Source organism: Ammodytes marinus (assembly GCF_949987685.1).
Source record: "Ammodytes marinus genome assembly, chromosome: 3".
In the NCBI taxonomy this organism is placed as follows: domain Eukaryota; kingdom Metazoa; phylum Chordata; class Actinopteri; order Uranoscopiformes; family Ammodytidae; genus Ammodytes; species Ammodytes marinus.
Window position 1 is genome coordinate 14972303 of NC_137232.1, and position 18070 is coordinate 14990372.

An 18070-nucleotide genomic window follows, 5' to 3' on the forward strand; every position below is an offset into this window, starting at 1 on the left:
CACAGGGAGTGGACATTGACATTGGAGGTCCTGAGTTAAATATCAATGTACCAGATGCAGATTTAGACCTAAAAGGAAGTGAGATTAAAGGTGGGAAAATAAACCTGCCCAAAGTTGATATCTCTCTTCCAAAAGGAAAAACAGAGGGTATAGATGTTGAAGGTCCAACAGGGTCCAAAGGAGGCAAGTTTAAGATGCCTACATTTAATGTATCACAACCAAACATGAAGATGCCTGAAGGAAATATTGGCCTTGAGGGACCCTCGGTTGATATCTCTCTTCCAAAAGGAAAAGTAGAGGGTGGCAAAAAAACTAAGAGTAAAGGAGGGCATTTTCAATTGCCCTCAATTGATGTTTCTCTCCCTAAAATAAAATCAAAACGAGGTGACATCAACATAAAAGCACCAGAAATCAAAGGTGGGGAAATAAAAAAAGCAACTATTGACATCTCACCACCTAAAGGAACATTAAAGGGTGATATCAAAGTCGAAGGTGAAGGAAAAGGAGGCAAATTCAGCCTGGCATCTGTCGACGTCGCCATGCCTTCAGTTAAATTCCCTGAAGGAGATTTGAATATCAAAGGACCGAAAGTTAAAGGTGGGAAGTTTGACATGCCCAAAATTGACCTCTCACTTCCTAAAGGACAGGCACAGGGAGACATTGACATTGACATTCACACTGGAAAAGATGGGAATATTGAAATACCATTTCCTAAGGGAAAAGTCAAAGGGGACATACATGTTCGTAGTCCTGCAGGGGGGACTGGTAAATTTGACATTTCACTTCCGAATATGAACTTGCCAGAGGGTGATGTAAAAGTAGAAGGACCAGAGATCAAAGGAAAAATGGGAATTCCAACTGCTGATATTCCACTTCCAAAAGGAAAAATACAGGAAGATGTTGACATTGAAGGACATGGGGGTAAAGGAGGAAAGTTTAACATGCCTTCATTTGATATCACTTTTCCGAAAATCAAATCAAAGGAAGCCAATGTTGATCTTGAAGGCCCTGAAGTTCAAGGAGGGAAGTTTAATATACCAACACTTGATGTTTCAGCACCTAAAATAAAATCTCCTGAGGTTGATATCAGCCTTGAGGGTCCAGATGTTAAAGGAGGACATTTCAAAGGCAGGAGAATTGAGATGCCAGACATTGATATTTCACTACCACAAAGAAAAGCAGGAGGAGAGATTGAAATTGAAGGACCTGCTGGTAAGGGAGGAAAGTTCCACGTGCCCTCACTTGATATTTCTCTTCCTAAAATGAAAGCAAAGGGGCCAGAGGCAAACATAGAAGGTCCTGAACTTAAGGGAGGAAAAATCAACATCCCAGACATCGACCTTTCACTCCCAAAAGGAAAGGCTGACGCTGACCTCAATATTGAGGGTCCAGATGTGAAAGGAGGCAAATTCAAAATGCCTAAGTTCAATATTTCACTTCCAAAGATGAACCTGCCAGAGGGAAATGTGGAATTGCCAACAGTTGATGTTAAGCTCGCCAAAGGAAAGGTTAAGGGAGACGTTGACATTGAGGGGCAGAGTGTTAAAGGAGGCAAGTTCCATATGCCCTCGCTTGATATCTCTCTTCCTAAAATCAAAACAAAGGGAGTTGATGTTGATATTGACCTGCCTGAACCTATCATTACGTCTCCAGAGGTAGATGTCAGCCTCAAGGGTCCAGATGTTAAAGGGGGAAAGGTTAACTTGCCAGAGGTTGACCTTTCACTCCCAAAAGGAAAGGCTGACACGGACCTCAGTATTGAGGGTCCGGATATAAAAGGAGGCAAATTCAAGATGCCTAAATTTGATGTTTCACTCCCAAAGATGAACCTGCCAGAGGGAAATGTGGAAATGCCCACATTTGATATTACCCTCCCCAAAGGAAAGGTAAAGGGAGATTTTGACATTGAGGGGCACGGTGGTAAAGGAGGCCAGTTTCACATGCCCTCTATTGATCTCTCGCTTCCTAAAATTAAAGCAAAGGGAGTTGATGTTGATATTGACGCCCCGGAACTTAAAGGTGACATTTCCCTTCCAGAAGGAAAACTTGAAGGTGACCTTAATGTTGAGGGCCCTAATGTAAAAGGTGGCAAATTTAAAATGCCTAAATTTGATGTCTCATTGCCAAAAGTAAATCTCCCCGAGGGTGATGTTAAAGTAAAAGGCCCAGAAATCAAGGGAGGGGAGATAAAAATGCCAGACATTGACATGTCACTCCCCAAAGGAAAAGCAGGAGGAAAAGTTGAAATTGAAGGACATGCTGGTAAAGGAGGCAAGTTCCATATGCCTTCAATTGATATATCTCTTCCTAAAATCAAAGCAAAGGGAATTGATGTTGATATTGACGCCCCGGAACTTAAAGGTGACATTTCCCTTCCAGAAGGAAAACTTGAAGGTGACCTTAATGTTGAGGGCCCTAATGTAAAAGGTGGCAAATTTAAAATGCCTAAATTTGATGTCTCATTGCCAAAAGTAAATCTCCCCGAGGGTGATGTTAAATTGAAAGGCCCAGAAATCAAGAGAGGGAAAATAGAAATGCCAGACATGGACATGTCACTCCCAAAAGGAAAAGCAGGAGGAAAAGTTGAAATTGAAGGACATGTTGGCAAAGGAAGCAAGTTTCACACGCCCTCTATTGATCTCTCGCTTCCTAAAATAAAAGGCAAGGAAGTTGGTGTTGATATTGAAGGTCCTGAGCTTAAAGGCAAGAAGATCGACATGCCGAGTTTTGATATTTCACTACCTGGAGGAAACGCTGAAGCTGACCTCAATATTGAGGGTCCTGAGGTGAAGGGAGGCAAATTTAAAATGCCCAAAGTTTCACTTCCAAAGATGAACCTGCCAGAAGGCAATGTCAAAGTGGCAGGACCAGAGATAACGAGTGGAAAGATCGCAATGCCAGCTGTTGACATTTCAGTTCCAGTGGGAAAAGTGGAGGGAGACGTCAATATTGAAGGACCATCTGGAAACGAAAAGTTTCAAGTGCCAAAAGTTGACGTATCTGGTAAAAAGGGCGGAGGACTCCACATTCCAACTATTGACATAAATATCCCCAAATTTGACCTTGACCTAAGCCTCCCATCTGGTCTTAAAGAAAAAAGCCTCAAAGTGGACACCAACAGTCCTGAAGCATCAGGAGATTTGGAGATACCAGGTTTCAAAGGAGATATTAAACCAGCCAAGTTGAAAGTTAAGGGTGCTGACATCGAAACAGGTGGTGTAGAAGGTCCAGGTGCATCTCTTAAACTCCCCACTGTCAAACTACCAACTGTTGATATCTCAGCTCCGAAGGTGGATCTAGACTTTGGCCGTACCAAACCTAAAGGTGATGATGTCGAAATTGAGCTCCTGAAAGCAGAGGGAGGAAGGCCTTCTTCAGGGGGCAGCTTTGATCTACCTGATGTTTCCATTAAAGGCCCCAGTTTCTCTCTTCCAAGGTTTGGTGGAAAGTCCAAAGGTGCTAATCTGGACATATCAGGAAAAGGCCCCAAGGGAGACATTTCCATCAGCCCACAACACGTGGAAGGAGAGATAAGGGCCCCATCAGTAGAGTTTGATAGGGATGGAAAAGTCAAGGTTAAAAAACCTAAAATCAAAATGCCTTCTTTTGGGTTCTACAGAAAGGAAGCAGATGTTTCTGTGTCTTGTCCTGATGTGGATGTTAAAGTGAAAAAGGGAAAAATTGACATTCCTAAACCGGAAATGAACGTTGAGAGGCCAGGCGATAAAACAAAATACAAAGTGAAGTTCCCCAAGTTTAAATTATCATCAACAAAAGGTGAACTCCCAGAAGGAGATGTTGATGCTAAACTAGAAGCAGATATGGAAGGGAAGGGTGGCTTTCATGCCCCTGACATCAATCTCAAACTACCAAAGTTCTCCATGCCAGGATTTGGCTCCAAAGAAAAAGATTTAAGTAAGCCAAGTGGTTACGTTGATGCTAAGAGCAAGGTCAAGGTGCCCTCTGTCGAGCTGTCACTACCAGCAGCTAAAACACCAGAGACTGAGGTACTTCTCCCCAAAGCAGAAGTTGATGTCTCAGAGGCTGATATCAGAGGATATGATGGAAGCCTAAAAATCCCGAAAATGCCAACAATTGATGTTTCTATCCCTAAAATAGACCTAGATGTGTCCCTGCCGAAAATAAAACATGATGCAAAAGTTGATGGAGACGGGGGAAAATTCAAGATGCCAGACATTAAAATGCCCAGCATTGACTTGTCCCTTCCCAAAGGAAAAACAGGTAACATTGAAGGAGGTCACATCGGAGTTGATGCAGAGGAAGGGAAGTTTAAAATGCCTCAAATCAGTATGCCTGACCTGGATTTATCCCTGCCAAAAGGAAAGTCCCCAAAGTTTGAAGGGCCTGAAGTGGAGCTAAAGGGAAAAGGTGGAAAATTCAAGATGCCACACATGAGCATGCCCTCAGTTGGTATCTCACTACCCAAAGGAAAAATCGATGGTCCAGATGTTGAAATGGAAGGAGGCTCTGGTGGAAAGTTCAAAATGCCCCACATGAAAATGCCAAATTTGGATATCTCTCTACCAGAAGGAAAGATTGAACGACCAGATATTGACATATCTTTGCCAAAAGGAAAGATTGAAGGTCCCGATCTCAAGGGAAAAGGTGGAAAATTCCACATGCCACATATCAGCATGCCCTCAGTTGATATATCGCTTCCAAAAGGAAAAATTGAAGGTCCAGATGTTGATATCTCCCTACCCAAAGGAAAAACTGAAGGTCCAGATGTTGAAATGGAGGGAGGCTCTGGAGGAAAATTCAAATTACCTCATTGGAAAATGCCAGATTTTGATATCTCTCTACCAAGAGGAAAGGTTGAAGGTCCAGAAGTGGAGCTAAAAGGTGATATATCACTTCCAAAAGGAAAAATCGAAGGTCCCGATGTGGACATCTCTCTGCCCAAAGGAACCATTGAAGGTCCGGATGTGGATCTCAAGGGAAAAGGTGGAAAATTCAAGATGCCACACATGAGCATGCCCTCAGTTGGTATCTCACTACCCAAAGGAAAGATTGAAGGTCCAGATGTTGATATCTCTCTACCAAAAGGAAAGATCAAAGGTCCAGATGTAGATATCTCTCTGCCCAAAGCAAAAATGGAAGGTCCAGATGTTGAAATAGAAGGAGGCTCTGGTGGAAAGTTCAAAATGCCTCACGTGAAAATGCCAGATTTTGATATTTCTCTGCCCAAAGGAACTATTGAGGGTCCTGATATGGATCTCAAGGGAAAAGGTGGAAAATTCAAGATGCCACACATGAGCATGCCCTCAGTTGATATTTCGCTTCCCAAGGGAAAGATGGAGGGTCCCGATGTTGAAATGGAGGGAGGCTCTGGAGTAAAGTTCAAAATGCCTCACATGAAAATGCCAAATGTTGATATCTCTCTACCCAAAGGAAAGGTTGAAGGTCCAGAAGTGGATATCTCTCTGCCCAAAGGAACTATTGAAGGTCCCGATGTAGATCTCAAGGGTAAAGGTGGAAAATTCAAGATGCCACACATGAGCATGCCCTCAGTTGGTATCTCACTACCTAAAGGAAAAATTGAAGGTCCGGATGTAGATATCTCTCTACCCAAAGCAAAAATGAAAGGTCCAGATGCTGAAATGGAGGGAGGCTCTGGTGTAAAGGTCAAAATGCCCCATATGAAAATGCCAGATTTTGATATGTCTCTGCCCAAAGGAAATATTGAAGGTCCTGATGTGGATCTCAAGGGAAAAGGTGGAAAATTCAAGATGCCACACATGAGCATGCCCTCAGTTGATATTTCGCTTCCCAAGGGAAAAATCGAAGGTCCAGATGTTGAAATGGAGGGAGGTGCAGGAGGGAAGTTCAAAATTCCTCAATTCAGTATGCCTGACCTGGATTTATCCCTGCCAAAAGCAAAGACTCCAAAGATTGAAGGGCCTGAAGTGGAGCTAAAAGGTGAAAGTGGAAAATTTAAAATGCCACACGTGAGCATGCCCTCAGTTGATATATCAATTCCAAAAGGAAAAATCGAGGGTCCAGATGTTGAAATGGAGGGTGGTCCAGGAGGGAAGTTAAAAATGCCTCAATGGAAAATGCCAGGTTTTGATATTTCTCTGCCCAAAGGAAAGATCGAAGGTCCGGATGTAGATATCTCTCTAACCAAAGGAAAGATTGAAGGTCCTGATGTGGATCTCAAGGGAAAGGGTGGAAAATTCCACATGCCTCACATCAGCATGCCCTCAATTGATTTATCGCTTCCCAAGGGAAAGATGGAAGGTCCAGATGTTGAAATAGAGGGAGGATCTAGTGGAAAGTTCAAAATGCCCCATATGAAAATGCCAAATTTGGATATCTCTCTTCCAAAAGGAAAAATCGAAGGTCCCAATGTGGACATCTCTTTGCCCAAAGGAACTATTGAGTCTACCGATGTGGATCTCAAGGGTAAAGGTGGGAAATTCAAGATGCCACACATGAGCATGCCCTCAGTTGGTATCTCACTACCCAAAGGAAAGATCAAAGGTCCAGATGTTGATATCTCTCTACCAAAAGGAAAGATCGAAGGTCTGGATGTAGACATCTCTCTGCCCAAAGCAAAAATGGAAGGTCCAGATGTTGAAATAGAAGGAGGCTCTGGTGGAAAATTCAAAATGCCTCACATGAGAATGCCAGATTTTGATGTTTCTCTGCCCAAAGGAACTATTGAAGGTCCTGATGTGGATCTCAAGGGTAAAGGTGGGAAATTCAAGATGCCACACATGAGCATGCCCTCAGTTGGTATCTCACTACCCAAAGGAAAGATCAAAGGTCCAGATGTTGATATCTCTCTACCAAAAGGAAAGATTGAAGGTCCGGATGTAGATATCTCTCTGCCCAAAGCAAAAATGGAAGGTCCAGATGTTGAAATAGAAGGAGGCTCTGGTGGAAAGTTCAAAATGCCCGACATGAAAATGCCAGATTTTGATATGTCTTTGCCCAAAGGAAAGATTGAAGGTCCCGATATGGATCTCAAGTTAAAAGGTGGAAAATTCCACATGCCACACATCAGCATGCCCTCAGTTGATATTTCGCTTCCCAAGGGAAAAATCGAAGGTCCAGATGTTGAAATGGAGGGAGGTGCAGGAGGGAAGTTCAAAATGCCTCAATTCAGTATGCCTGACCTGGATTTATCCCTGCCAAAAGCAAAGACTCCAAAGATTGAAGGGCCTGAAGTGGAGCTAAAAGGTGAAGGTGGAAAATTCAAAATGCCACACGTGAGCATGCCCTCAGTTGATATTTCACTTCCAAAAGGAAAAATCGAGGGTCCAGATGTTGAAATGGAGGGTGGTGCAGGAGGGAAGTTCAAAATGCCTCAATGGAAAATGCCAGATTTTGATATCTCTCTGCCCAAAGGAAAGATTGAAGGTCCGGATGTAGATATCTCTCTGCCCAAAGGAAAGATTGAAGGTCCTGATGTGGATCTCAAGGGAAAGGGTGGAAAATTCCACATGCCTCACATCAGCATGCCCTCAATTGATTTATCGCTTCCCAAGGGAAAGATGGAAGGTCCAGATGTTGAAATAGAGCGAGGATCTAGTGGAAAATTCAAAATGCCCCACATGAAAATGCCAAATTTGGATATCTCTCTTCCAAAAGGAAAAATCGAAGGTCCCAATGTGGACATCTCTTTGCCCAAAGGAACTATTGAAGGTCCCGAGGTGGATCTCAAGGGTAAAGGTGGGAAATTCAAGATGCCACACATGAGCATGCCCTCAGCTGGTATCTCACTACCCAAAGGAAAGATCGAAGGTCCAGATGTAGATATCTCTCTGCCCAAAGCAAAAATGGAAGGTCCAGATGTTGAAATAGAAGGCGGCTCTGGTGGAAAGTTCAAAATGCCTCACATGAAAATGCCAGATTTCGAAATTTCTTTGCCCAAAGGAACTATTGCGGGTCCCGATATGGATCTTAAGGGAAAAGGTGGAAAATTCAAGATGCCACACATTAGCATACCCTCAGTTGATATTTCGCTTCCCAAGGGAAAGATGGAGGGTCCAGATGTTGAAATGGAGGGAGGCTCTGGAGGAAAGTTAAAAATGCCTCACATGAAAATGCCAAATGTTGGTATCTCTCTACCCAAAGGAAAGGTTGAAGGTCCAGAAGTGGATATCTCTCTGCCCAAAGGAACTATTGAAGGTCCCGATGTAGATCTCAAGGGTAAAGGTGGAAAATTCAAGATGCCACACATGAGCATGCCCTCAGTTGGTATCTCATTACCCAAAGGAAAGATTGAAGGTCCAGATGTTGATATCTCTCTACCAAGAGGAAAGATTGAAGGTCCGGATGTAGACATCTCTCTACCCAAAGCAAAAATGGAAGGTCCAGATGTTGAAATAGAAGGAGGCTCTGGTGGAAAGTTCAAAATGCCCCAAATAAAAATGCCAAATTTAGATATCTCTCTTCCAAAAGGAAAAATCGAAGGTCCCAATGTGAACATCTCTCTGCCCAAAGGAACTATTGAAGGTCCTGATGTGGATCTCAAGGGTAAAGTTGGAAAATTCAAGATGCCACACTTGAGCATGCCCTCAGTTGGTATCTCACTACCTAAAGGAAAGATCGAAGGTCCAGATGTTGATATTTCTCTACCAAAAGGAAAGATTGAAGGTCCAGATGTTGATATTTCTCTACCAAAAGGAAAGATTGAAGGTCCAGATGTTGAAATAGAAGGAGGCTCTGGTGGAAAGTTCAAAATGCCTCACATGAAGATGCCAGATTTTGATATTTCTCTGCCCAAAGGAACTATTGAGGGTCCCGATATGGATCTCAAGGGAAAAGGTGGAAAATTCAAGATGCCACACATGAGCATGCCCTCAGTTGATATTTCGCTTCCCAAGGGAAAGATGGAGGGTCCAGATGTTGAAATGGAGGGAGGCTCTGGAGGAAAGTTCAAGATGCCTCACATGAAAATGCCAAATGTTGATATCTCTCTACCCAAAGGAAAGGTTGAAGGTCCAGAAGTGGATATCTCTCTGCCCAAAGGAACTATTGAAGGTCCCGATGTGGATCTCAAGGGTAAAGGTGGAAAATTCAAGATGCCACACATGAGCATGCCCTCAGTTGGTATCTCACTACCCAAAGGAAAGATTGAAGGTCCAGATGTTGATATCTCTCTACCAAAAGGAAAGATTGAAGGTCCGGATGTAGACATCTCTCTGCCCAAAGCAAAAATGGAAGGTCCAGATGTTGAAATAGAAGGAGGCTCTGGTGGAAAGTTCAAAATGCCCCAAATAAAAATGCCAAATTTAGATATCTCTCTTCCAAAAGGAAAAATCGAAGGTCCCAATGTGAACATCTCTCTGCCCAAAGGAACTATTGAAGGTCCTGATGTGGATCTCAAGGGTAAAGGTGGAAAATTCAAGATGCCACACTTGAGCATGCCCTCAGTTGGTATCTCACTACCTAAAGGAAAGATCGAAGGTCCAGATGTTGATATTTCTCTACCAAAAGGAAAGATTGAAGGTCCAGATGTTGATATTTCTCTACTAAAAGGAAAGATTGAAGGTCCAGATGTTGAAATAGAAGGAGGCTCTGGTGGAAAGTTCAAAATGCCTCACATGAAGATGCCAGATTTTGATATTTCTCTGCCCAAAGGAACTATTGAGGGTCCCGATATGGATCTCAAGGGAAAAGGTGGAAAATTCAAGATTCCACACATGAGCATGCCCTCAGTTGATATTTCGCTTCCCAAGGGAAAGATGGAGGGTCCAGATGTTGAAATGGAAGGAGGCTCTGGAGGAAAGTTCAAGATGCCTCACATGAAAATGCCAAATGTTGATATCTCTCTACCCAAAGGAAAGGTTGAAGGTCCAGAAGTGGATATCTCTCTGCCCAAAGGAACTATTGAAGGTCCCAATGTGGATCTCAAGGGTAAAGGTGGAAAATTCAAGATGCCACACATGAGCATGCCCTCAGTTGGTATCTCACTACCCAAAGGAAAGATTGAAGGTCCAGATGTTGATATCTCTCTACCAAAAGGAAAGATTGAAGGTCCGGATGTAGACATCTCTCTGCCCAAAGCAAAAATGGAAGGTCCAGATGTTGAAATAGAAGGAGGCTCTGGTGGAAAGTTCAAAATGCCCCAAATAAAAATGCCAAATTTAGATTTCTCTCTTCCAAAAGGAAAAATCGAAGGTCCCAATGTGGACATCTCTCTGCCCAAAGGAACTATTGAAGGTCCTGATGTGGATCTCAAGGGTAAAGGTGGAAAATTCAAGATGCCACACTTGAGCATGCCCTCAGTTGGTATCTCACTACCTAAAGGAAAGATCGAAGGTCCAGATGTTGATATTTCTCTACCAAAAGGAAAGATTGAAGGTCCAGATGTTGAAATAGAAGGAGGCACTGGTGGAAAGTTCAAAATGCCTCACATGAAGATGCCAGATTTTGATATTTCTCTGCCCAAAGGAACTATTGAGGGTCCCGATATGGATCTCAAGGGAAAAGGTGGAAAATTCAAGATGCCACACATGAGCATGCCCTCAGTTGATATTTCGCTTCCCAAGGGAAAGATGGAGGGTCCAGATGTTGAAATGGAGGGAGGCTCTGGAGGAAAGTTCAAGATGCCTCACATGAAAATGCCAAATGTTGATATCTCTCTACCCAAAGGAAAGGTTGAAGGTCCAGAAGTGGATATCTCTCTGCCCAAAGGAACTATTGAAGGTCCCGATGTGGATCTCAAGGGTAAAGGTGGAAAATTCAAGATGCCACACATGAGCATGCCCTCAGTTGGTATCTCACTACCCAAAGGAAAGATTGAAGGTCCAGATGTTGATATCTCTCTACCAAAAGGAAGGATTGAAGGTCCGGATGTAGACATCTCTCTGCCCAAAGCAAAAATGGAAGGTCCAGATGTTGAAATAGAAGGAGGCTCTGGTGGAAAGTTCAAAATGCCTCACATGAAAATGCCAGATTTTGATATCTCTCTGCCCAAAGGAAAGGCTGAAAGTCCTGATGTGGAGATAAAAGGTCATTGTGGAAAATTCCACATGCCACACATGAGCATGCCCTCAGTTGGTATTTCGCTTCCAAAAGGAAAAATCGAAGGTCCAGATGTTAAAATGGAGGGAGGCTCTGATGGAAAGTTCAAAATGCCCCACATGAAAATGCCAAATGTTGATATCTCTCTACCCAAAGGAAAGATTGAAGGTCCTGATGTGGATCTCAAGGGAAAAGGTGGAAAATTCCACATGCCTCACATCAGCATGCCCTCAATTGATATGTCTCTACCAAAAGGAAAGATTGATGGACAAGATGTTGATATCTCTCTGCCCAAAGGAACGGTTGAAGCGGAGAGGAACTTACCAACCATTGAGGCAGGAGGGAAAATAAAAGTTCTCCAAGTTGCATCACCAGGTCTTGACATCGATCCTACCCTTACTACTCCTAATCAAGACACAGAGGCTCATGGGAATGCTGATTTGCATGTTGACGGAGGACATAAAGGTCTGAAACTCAAGATGCCAACAATAGATATCAAAGGTCCTAAAGGAGACCTCAAGCTTGATATAGGACTTCATAGAGGAGAAGGCAGAGGTGACAAGAAAAAAATTGAACTACCTGACTTGGATCTCAACACGGCAGGAACAAGCGGCAAAGTAAAGGGGCCCAAAGTCAAAGGAACAAAATTCAAGATTGGAATGCCAAAAAAGAAAACTGGCAAAGACGTTACAGCAGAAGTGAAAATATGCAAAAACTGTGGCGAAGAGGAGTTAGGTGGTAAAGTCAAACACAAATGCAAGGGTAAAGAAAGATTGGAGTATGAAGTCAAAGTTGAAACTCACAATGGACATAAAGAGGACAAAGGACGTATTAACATCTCTGTGCCAGAGGTAACATTACCAAGTGTACAAGGCTCAGCCAACAAAGCAGAAATCAAACCTCCTAGGATTCCAGACATAGAATTTGATGTTGGTACTTCACAGGATGAAAATAATGATGAAACAGAAAAAGGCAAGAAAATCAAAATCCCTAAGTTTGGTGTGCCCTTACCCTCCATCTCCTCTACCGAAGGAAGGGTGAATATCTACGGACCAGAAATTCAGTATGAGGGCCCGAAAATGCCCAAGGTAAAGAAGGCTGTATTTGTTTTGGTCACTCCTCCTGAGACAGATGCTTCACAAGGCCTCCTAGAAGTGGAAACAACAACTGAGGTGAAAACAAAGGACGTCAAAGTGAAGATGCCCAAAATCAAAATGAAGCCAAGCTTTGGGAAGTCTAAAGATAAATCAGCTGCTATGAGCACGGAGAAAGATCGGGAGGGAGAGGAGATGTCCGAGGGAGCTAAAATGAAAATGCCTGAAGTGTCATTTTCAACTGGAAAATCAGAATCGTTTGATATCAAAGGTTCAAGTTCAAGTTTTAATGGTGAGAAATATGCTAGTCACAGGGACAGTAAAGGGACATTCGGTGGTAAAATCAAACTCCCAAAAGTTGAGTTCACCTCTCCATATGGCAAGACGGCTGTAGGGGAGGAGGACACAGAAATGTGTGTGAAACTGGGAAAGGAGCCATCATCAGAAGAATTCGGGGGTGACAAAGAGCTCAAAGTGAAATCAGGCAAAATGGGCTTTGCTGGTTTTAGCGAGGAGGCCTCGACGGATGTGGTGTCATCTCATGCCAGAACTGAAATGCTGGACAGGGACAGCTCAGAGTCCCCTGCCGGTTACTCCATGGAGTTCAGCTCAACAAAGGTCCAGACTTGGGGCAAAGTTGAAGAAAGAGAGTCTTTGCCCTGGTTCAAAGTCCCGAAGTTCAGCCTGAAGCCACACTCCACAGGTAAGGATGAAGGAAACTTGTCTACTGTCTCCTTGTTATTTCCTGTGATGTGTTTTGTTTCTGTTTATTTGACAAATTATTAATATATTATCTATTTTTTTTGTCTCTGCTAAATAAGACTAAGTTTCCTTTCCCACTTGATTCCCCACCTCTCCTCTCCTCTCCTTGTTTCCTTTCCTCATCTTGCCCTTTGCTGGTTTCCTCTCCTCCTGCCTAAGGCTTCCTCCAGATAACCCCAGAAGGGTCTCCTCAGGCCCAGCGGAAGGGGGAGGTGGGAGGTGAGGTCGACGTCTCAGGGTCTTTCTGCCTCCACACTTCAGGGCTCGACTTTACAACAGAGGAAATGTCTGAAGAGCACCAAGTCTCTTCTGCCGAGGAGGGAACTGTTACCATGGTCACCAAGACCACCAAAATCACCCGACAAATGGTCACCGCTGAAACGCGAACAGGTGAATCTTCGACAACCACGACAAAAACTCACCGTGCGTTGGACTTTGACTACTGAGGATGCTGTAATAATATCTTAAATGTCTTTTTGACTTTGTTGTTTTTCTTTGGTGAGGTTGCAGTGTTCTTGTAAGCTAAGCCTGCAACGTAGTGCACCTCGATTAGGTAAATGTCATTATTTTATATTTTAATAGGTGAGGTATGAATGTGATGAAAAGCAATGACATTTCATCAATCGGCATTTTATTTTATTTCATTTTAAATGTGACTATTTTTTGTTACCGTTGAGTTTTGTTAGTTAGTTCTAATTATTTATCAGATTTTGTTTGGGTTTTAAAGGTTTTGCTCTGAATGTAAACATGTCAGATTTGCTTCATTATTTATTGTTCTTTGTGTGTTCACAGTGTGCTGGATTGAGTGATTTACTCACAGCAGTGTCATGGATTTACCCATGATTTTATAATTATGTTCAAAATAATTACATTTTGAACTTCTACAGGACAGGCCAGAGTAATATTTATGTAAATACAACTATATAATCGCTATTTTGAAGCAGGATCCCTTAAATCCCAAATGTAATTATTTTCATATTCAACAGAGTCGGCAGTAAAAATGATATTTTTTGACCTGATAACCTTTTTTGTTTGTCTTGAAAGAAAAGAGTGAGCTTTTTGAGATTATAGGCTATTCTCATTTTCTGCCATAGTTTTATATTTTAGGCATATACTGTAGCTAGTGCTGTTACCTAAAGACAGTCACAGTGAGTGAGCAGGACACACTGGACTCTTGTTCTGCTGTGGGGATCAAACCTGGGACCGTCTGGGTCCAGGTTGCTCTCAAACATGTAGCCCACCGTGCTGCTAATATATTTTATATTGATGTTTTATAGTACACTGCCTGAAAAAGACTCCACGATTTGTTTTCTAACTAAGGCTCATTAGCTTCAAGATACACCTCCTAACTGATGCAGATTTGAAATTCAAAAAAATCAATACATTTTAAAACATCAACAACAAGCTGGGGGTAAATTTAAGGGGGTTGTTGGGTGCTTTAACAAAACCAGTAAGAGGAATTTTAAGTTCCTGACACTCAAATTATGATTCTATAAGGCTGCTACAATGACAGACTGGCTAATGAGTGGTGAGCCTTAATCTTATACCAAAGCCATGTTCAAATAAAATGTATCCTCAGAAGACAGAACAGAGGGGAAGAAGAACAAGAGGGCAAAGGCATTTTTTCCCCTTCTGATTAAAATGTTGAATAATCTGACATTCTTCTGTTTATTATAATTTTAAGGATATTACAAAACAATGTTGGGTGTGCAAAGGGTTATGTCAGATTAATAAAAGTGTTTTTATTAACTGCCTTTACCACTTATTTTTCAAAGAGTGTGCCCTCTATTAAAAGCATGAATTGAACTGGAGGGCGACCAGAGAGCAGTGACATGTCAAGGTAACAAGCACTGAGTAGTATCTATGTGTATAGAGATTTTAACCTTACTGGTTTAATCAAGTCCTCACATTTCTTTTAGATTATAAGGGTTTCAGTGCCAAGTGTTTTTGCCAAAGCTTCATTGGAGAGGGTGTTGGTTAAGATGTAACATTAATAAAAGAATATTCACACAAAAGATTATTTCCTGCTGGTGTTTTGACCTCCACAATGGTGTAATTAATTTTAAAACTGTTTGGACTTGACATTTTTTCATGAGGTTGTTCAATCTACAGTACACCCACTCAAAACCTGTCAGCAGGAATCATTCAAAATCATCTACTAGTTATTTTCTGCAAGGTAACAGGGGGCATCTGAAATTGGGTGAGAGCCGAAATAAACCCACTGAAAATTCAAATTCCTCTTAATGTAAACACATAGAGCTATGGGCACCCATTTACAATATCAGAATTATGAAATAGTAGGTCAGAATTTTAATTGCAGCAACTCAAGATTCAGTAACAAAGTTAACAGAGTATCTCCTCATTTTGACACTATTCCTTTTTGAACTTACTATCACATTTAATTTTGACTATATAAGTCAACTGGAATCTCATTATCTGATCATTATTACCAATGTAAAATAAACAAGAGATAATGCTTAAGATAAAATTGTGTAGCATTTTGGTGCCTCCCAGTTGAGTGAAATGCATTGGGTCTAGTTAGTATTCTCCATTGGCTCATTCTCACATCATCGCTTAGAAAATGCAGGAACATTCACTGTTACCTCACATTTTTCACAGTATACTGAAGGTATTAACTAACTGGTGAGGCAAAAGCCCAGCAAAATATTATTCTCAGCTTTGAAGTAAGGCTTAACCTCTCAACAAGAAGAAGGATAGTGCGAAAAACGGCTTACAGACACAAAAAAACATGGATCAGTCTTTTTGCACAAATTCCTGAGGAGGAGGGACTTAGGAGGAGAACGTGATAAACTACGCACACCGGTGTATGACGTCTTCCCATTGAGCGTGTGTGTGTGTGTTTGTATGTATGTGTGTCTTATCAATCTACTTGTCTACTGCTGTGATGATGCTGTGCGACGTAGGCTAAAGGGGTGAATGTATGTGAGGGGAGAGTACTGCTGTATGAGGGGTGAACCGTGCCACAGGGAGGAGGGAGGTGAGGAACTAGAGACTGCAGCGTCACCAGCTGCACTTTTACTGGAGCAGACCTTCATACAGAGAACTATTTTTTTAATGCACAACATTTCAGACTTTGTACAAATAGGCAGCAGTGTCTTCTATCATCATTTCAGTATCTCAGCATCTCATATCCACCTGCATGCCGAAATACCCACGCCCATTGGTTCTTATTGTGAGCCTACACATTGGCAGCATCTCTACACAGCGGGTGCTGAGGGTACTGCAGTAGCCTCAATCACAATTTATTATGTTTTTAATCAAACAGTTTAACCTTTGCAGATGGTTTCATATAATGTTTTGTTTACTATATATGTTTACTATTTAATATTTATCTGCACTGATGTGATGAAACAAGAAATTTACTGTAGATAGACAGTTATTGCACCATAATAATCTTCAGCAACAATACAAATGTGGAAATTAATCATGGAAATATGAGATGCTAAAGTAAAGTAAACTTTGATTTTGTTCCCTTCAGGAAATGCAAGCATTTCCGGTCTACCTGCAGTTAATTGTTTGGTCCAAGTTCCAGAGAAATCCGACCCGAGCAAAGGCCTTTATAAAAACGATATAAAAATTAAAAATATAAAAAAAAATATTTTACAATAATTATTTGTCCCAGAATGTGGCATTACCAACCCTGCATACTCTTCCGCTCCCCTCGCCTCCCCCCGCTTCTATGTGGCACGAATCACCCCTCCTATTGGCGAGTGGGCTGCAAGTCAAATTAGCTCTCCGTCATCCTGCTCTCTGAGCGCACCGGAGACTACTGCGGTAAGATGCGGCTAGTACGCACGATGCCAAGCCGTGGTGGATGACATGATGCGCAATGGCCGAACGAGTAAAGAGAGAGATAGAGAGAAAAAGAGCTTCATGTTTTGGATCTAATTTAGGGGATAGGGCTGAAGTGATGGATGTTTGACTGATTTGTAGCGCTGTAGCTGCAGTGGTGCAGGCCGACTGGATGTGGTGGCGCTGATCCCACTGAAGGATGCTCCCGAGCCCGATGGAGGGTTGAATAGGCTTCACCAGTAAACAACAAGGGGGAAAAAAGGCACGTTAAGTAAAGGATACTGAATTCAAAGCCTGGGCCGGAGACACCGGGGCATCGAATGAGGTGAGAAACAATACAACATTTTCCTCAAGCAGCCATTTCAGTGCATGCTGGATGGGGATACTGGTTTCGCTGGTTCAGTGTGGTTTGACATGCTTCATCTTCATCATACTGATACACAGACTGCTAATATTAATACGGTCAGTGTGTCATGCGTGGCCCAAACCCCATTTGTCCTGCTTGTGAGGGGGTTAATTGAGCCACTATATGATACAATTGATTTATGCTGAGTTGGCACGAGGAATCTATTAATGGATTTATGTTTCATTTTAGTCCATTTGATAATTCTCTGGCTGATGCAACTACTCTATTCGGCCCCACGATGGACGTGGTGTGAATGTACATTTTTATGTAAAAAATAAGGCCTGTTTGTGTAGGAGTGGAATGAGAAGAAGCCACTTGGATTCAAACGTATGACCTTTGACAGACTCACGCCCCCACAAACAGGATAGTTGTAATCCACTGTGAGCTAAATAAAAGTGAACTCTAATCAGTTCTCTTTGTGCAAAATAAACATTTAAGTTTTCAATTAAATTTTTATCAGATCTGCCTTGCATCTGTTCTAATTTCTCTCAACATAATAATTGTGTCTCATCTTGTGGGAGCATCTTGACATGATTCTCACTATTTTATTAGCCTATATCCAACAGAAAACTTTTGTCCCACTCTCCTCTAGGTTGTTTTGTTACAGCTGAGTCAGTCCTCGGTGCAGACAGTGAGGGAAGAGAAGCACTGGAGACGGCATCACTGAGCGTCAGCCTCAAGGAAAATAAACTTCCCATTACCGTCTCGTATCATCAGCTTTGACAGCTGGATGTCAGACCTGGGCGTTTGTTTTTCTCGTCAGGAGAATCTCAAGGGGACAAATAAGGGAAGCAGAAGCACAACTCAAGCTCACTTTTGGAAAAAACTGATTCTCCAATATCTCAGATGTCTTCAGAATAAACTGTAAAGATACAAAACTAGCAAGAGAGTCAACTCTCTCTTTTTCAAGCTCAAGAAAATGTTGTCTTTTGTCAAAGTCTTGAAAGTATTTCAGCTATTTTATAACGCTTAGAGTATTTTTTCCGAACTGTGATCT

The 18070-nt window shown here is 42.2% G+C and overlaps 1 protein-coding gene across 1 annotated transcript in view; it reads left to right on the forward strand.

Annotated features, from left to right (window-relative positions):
• The window catches only part of prx (periaxin), a gene marked incomplete at its 5' end in the record, with an annotated part of 45044 nt that extends 30351 nt beyond the window's left edge, over positions 1 to 14693 (forward strand). Inside the window, 2 exons of the mRNA XM_080024741.1 lie at positions 231 to 12795; positions 13014 to 14693. Coding sequence (XP_079880867.1) covers positions 231 to 12795; positions 13014 to 13300 — 12852 coding nt within the window. The 3' untranslated portion in view covers positions 13301 to 14693. The remainder of the gene's footprint in view (positions 1 to 230; positions 12796 to 13013) is intronic.
• Positions 14694 to 18070: the final 3377 nt, after the last annotated feature.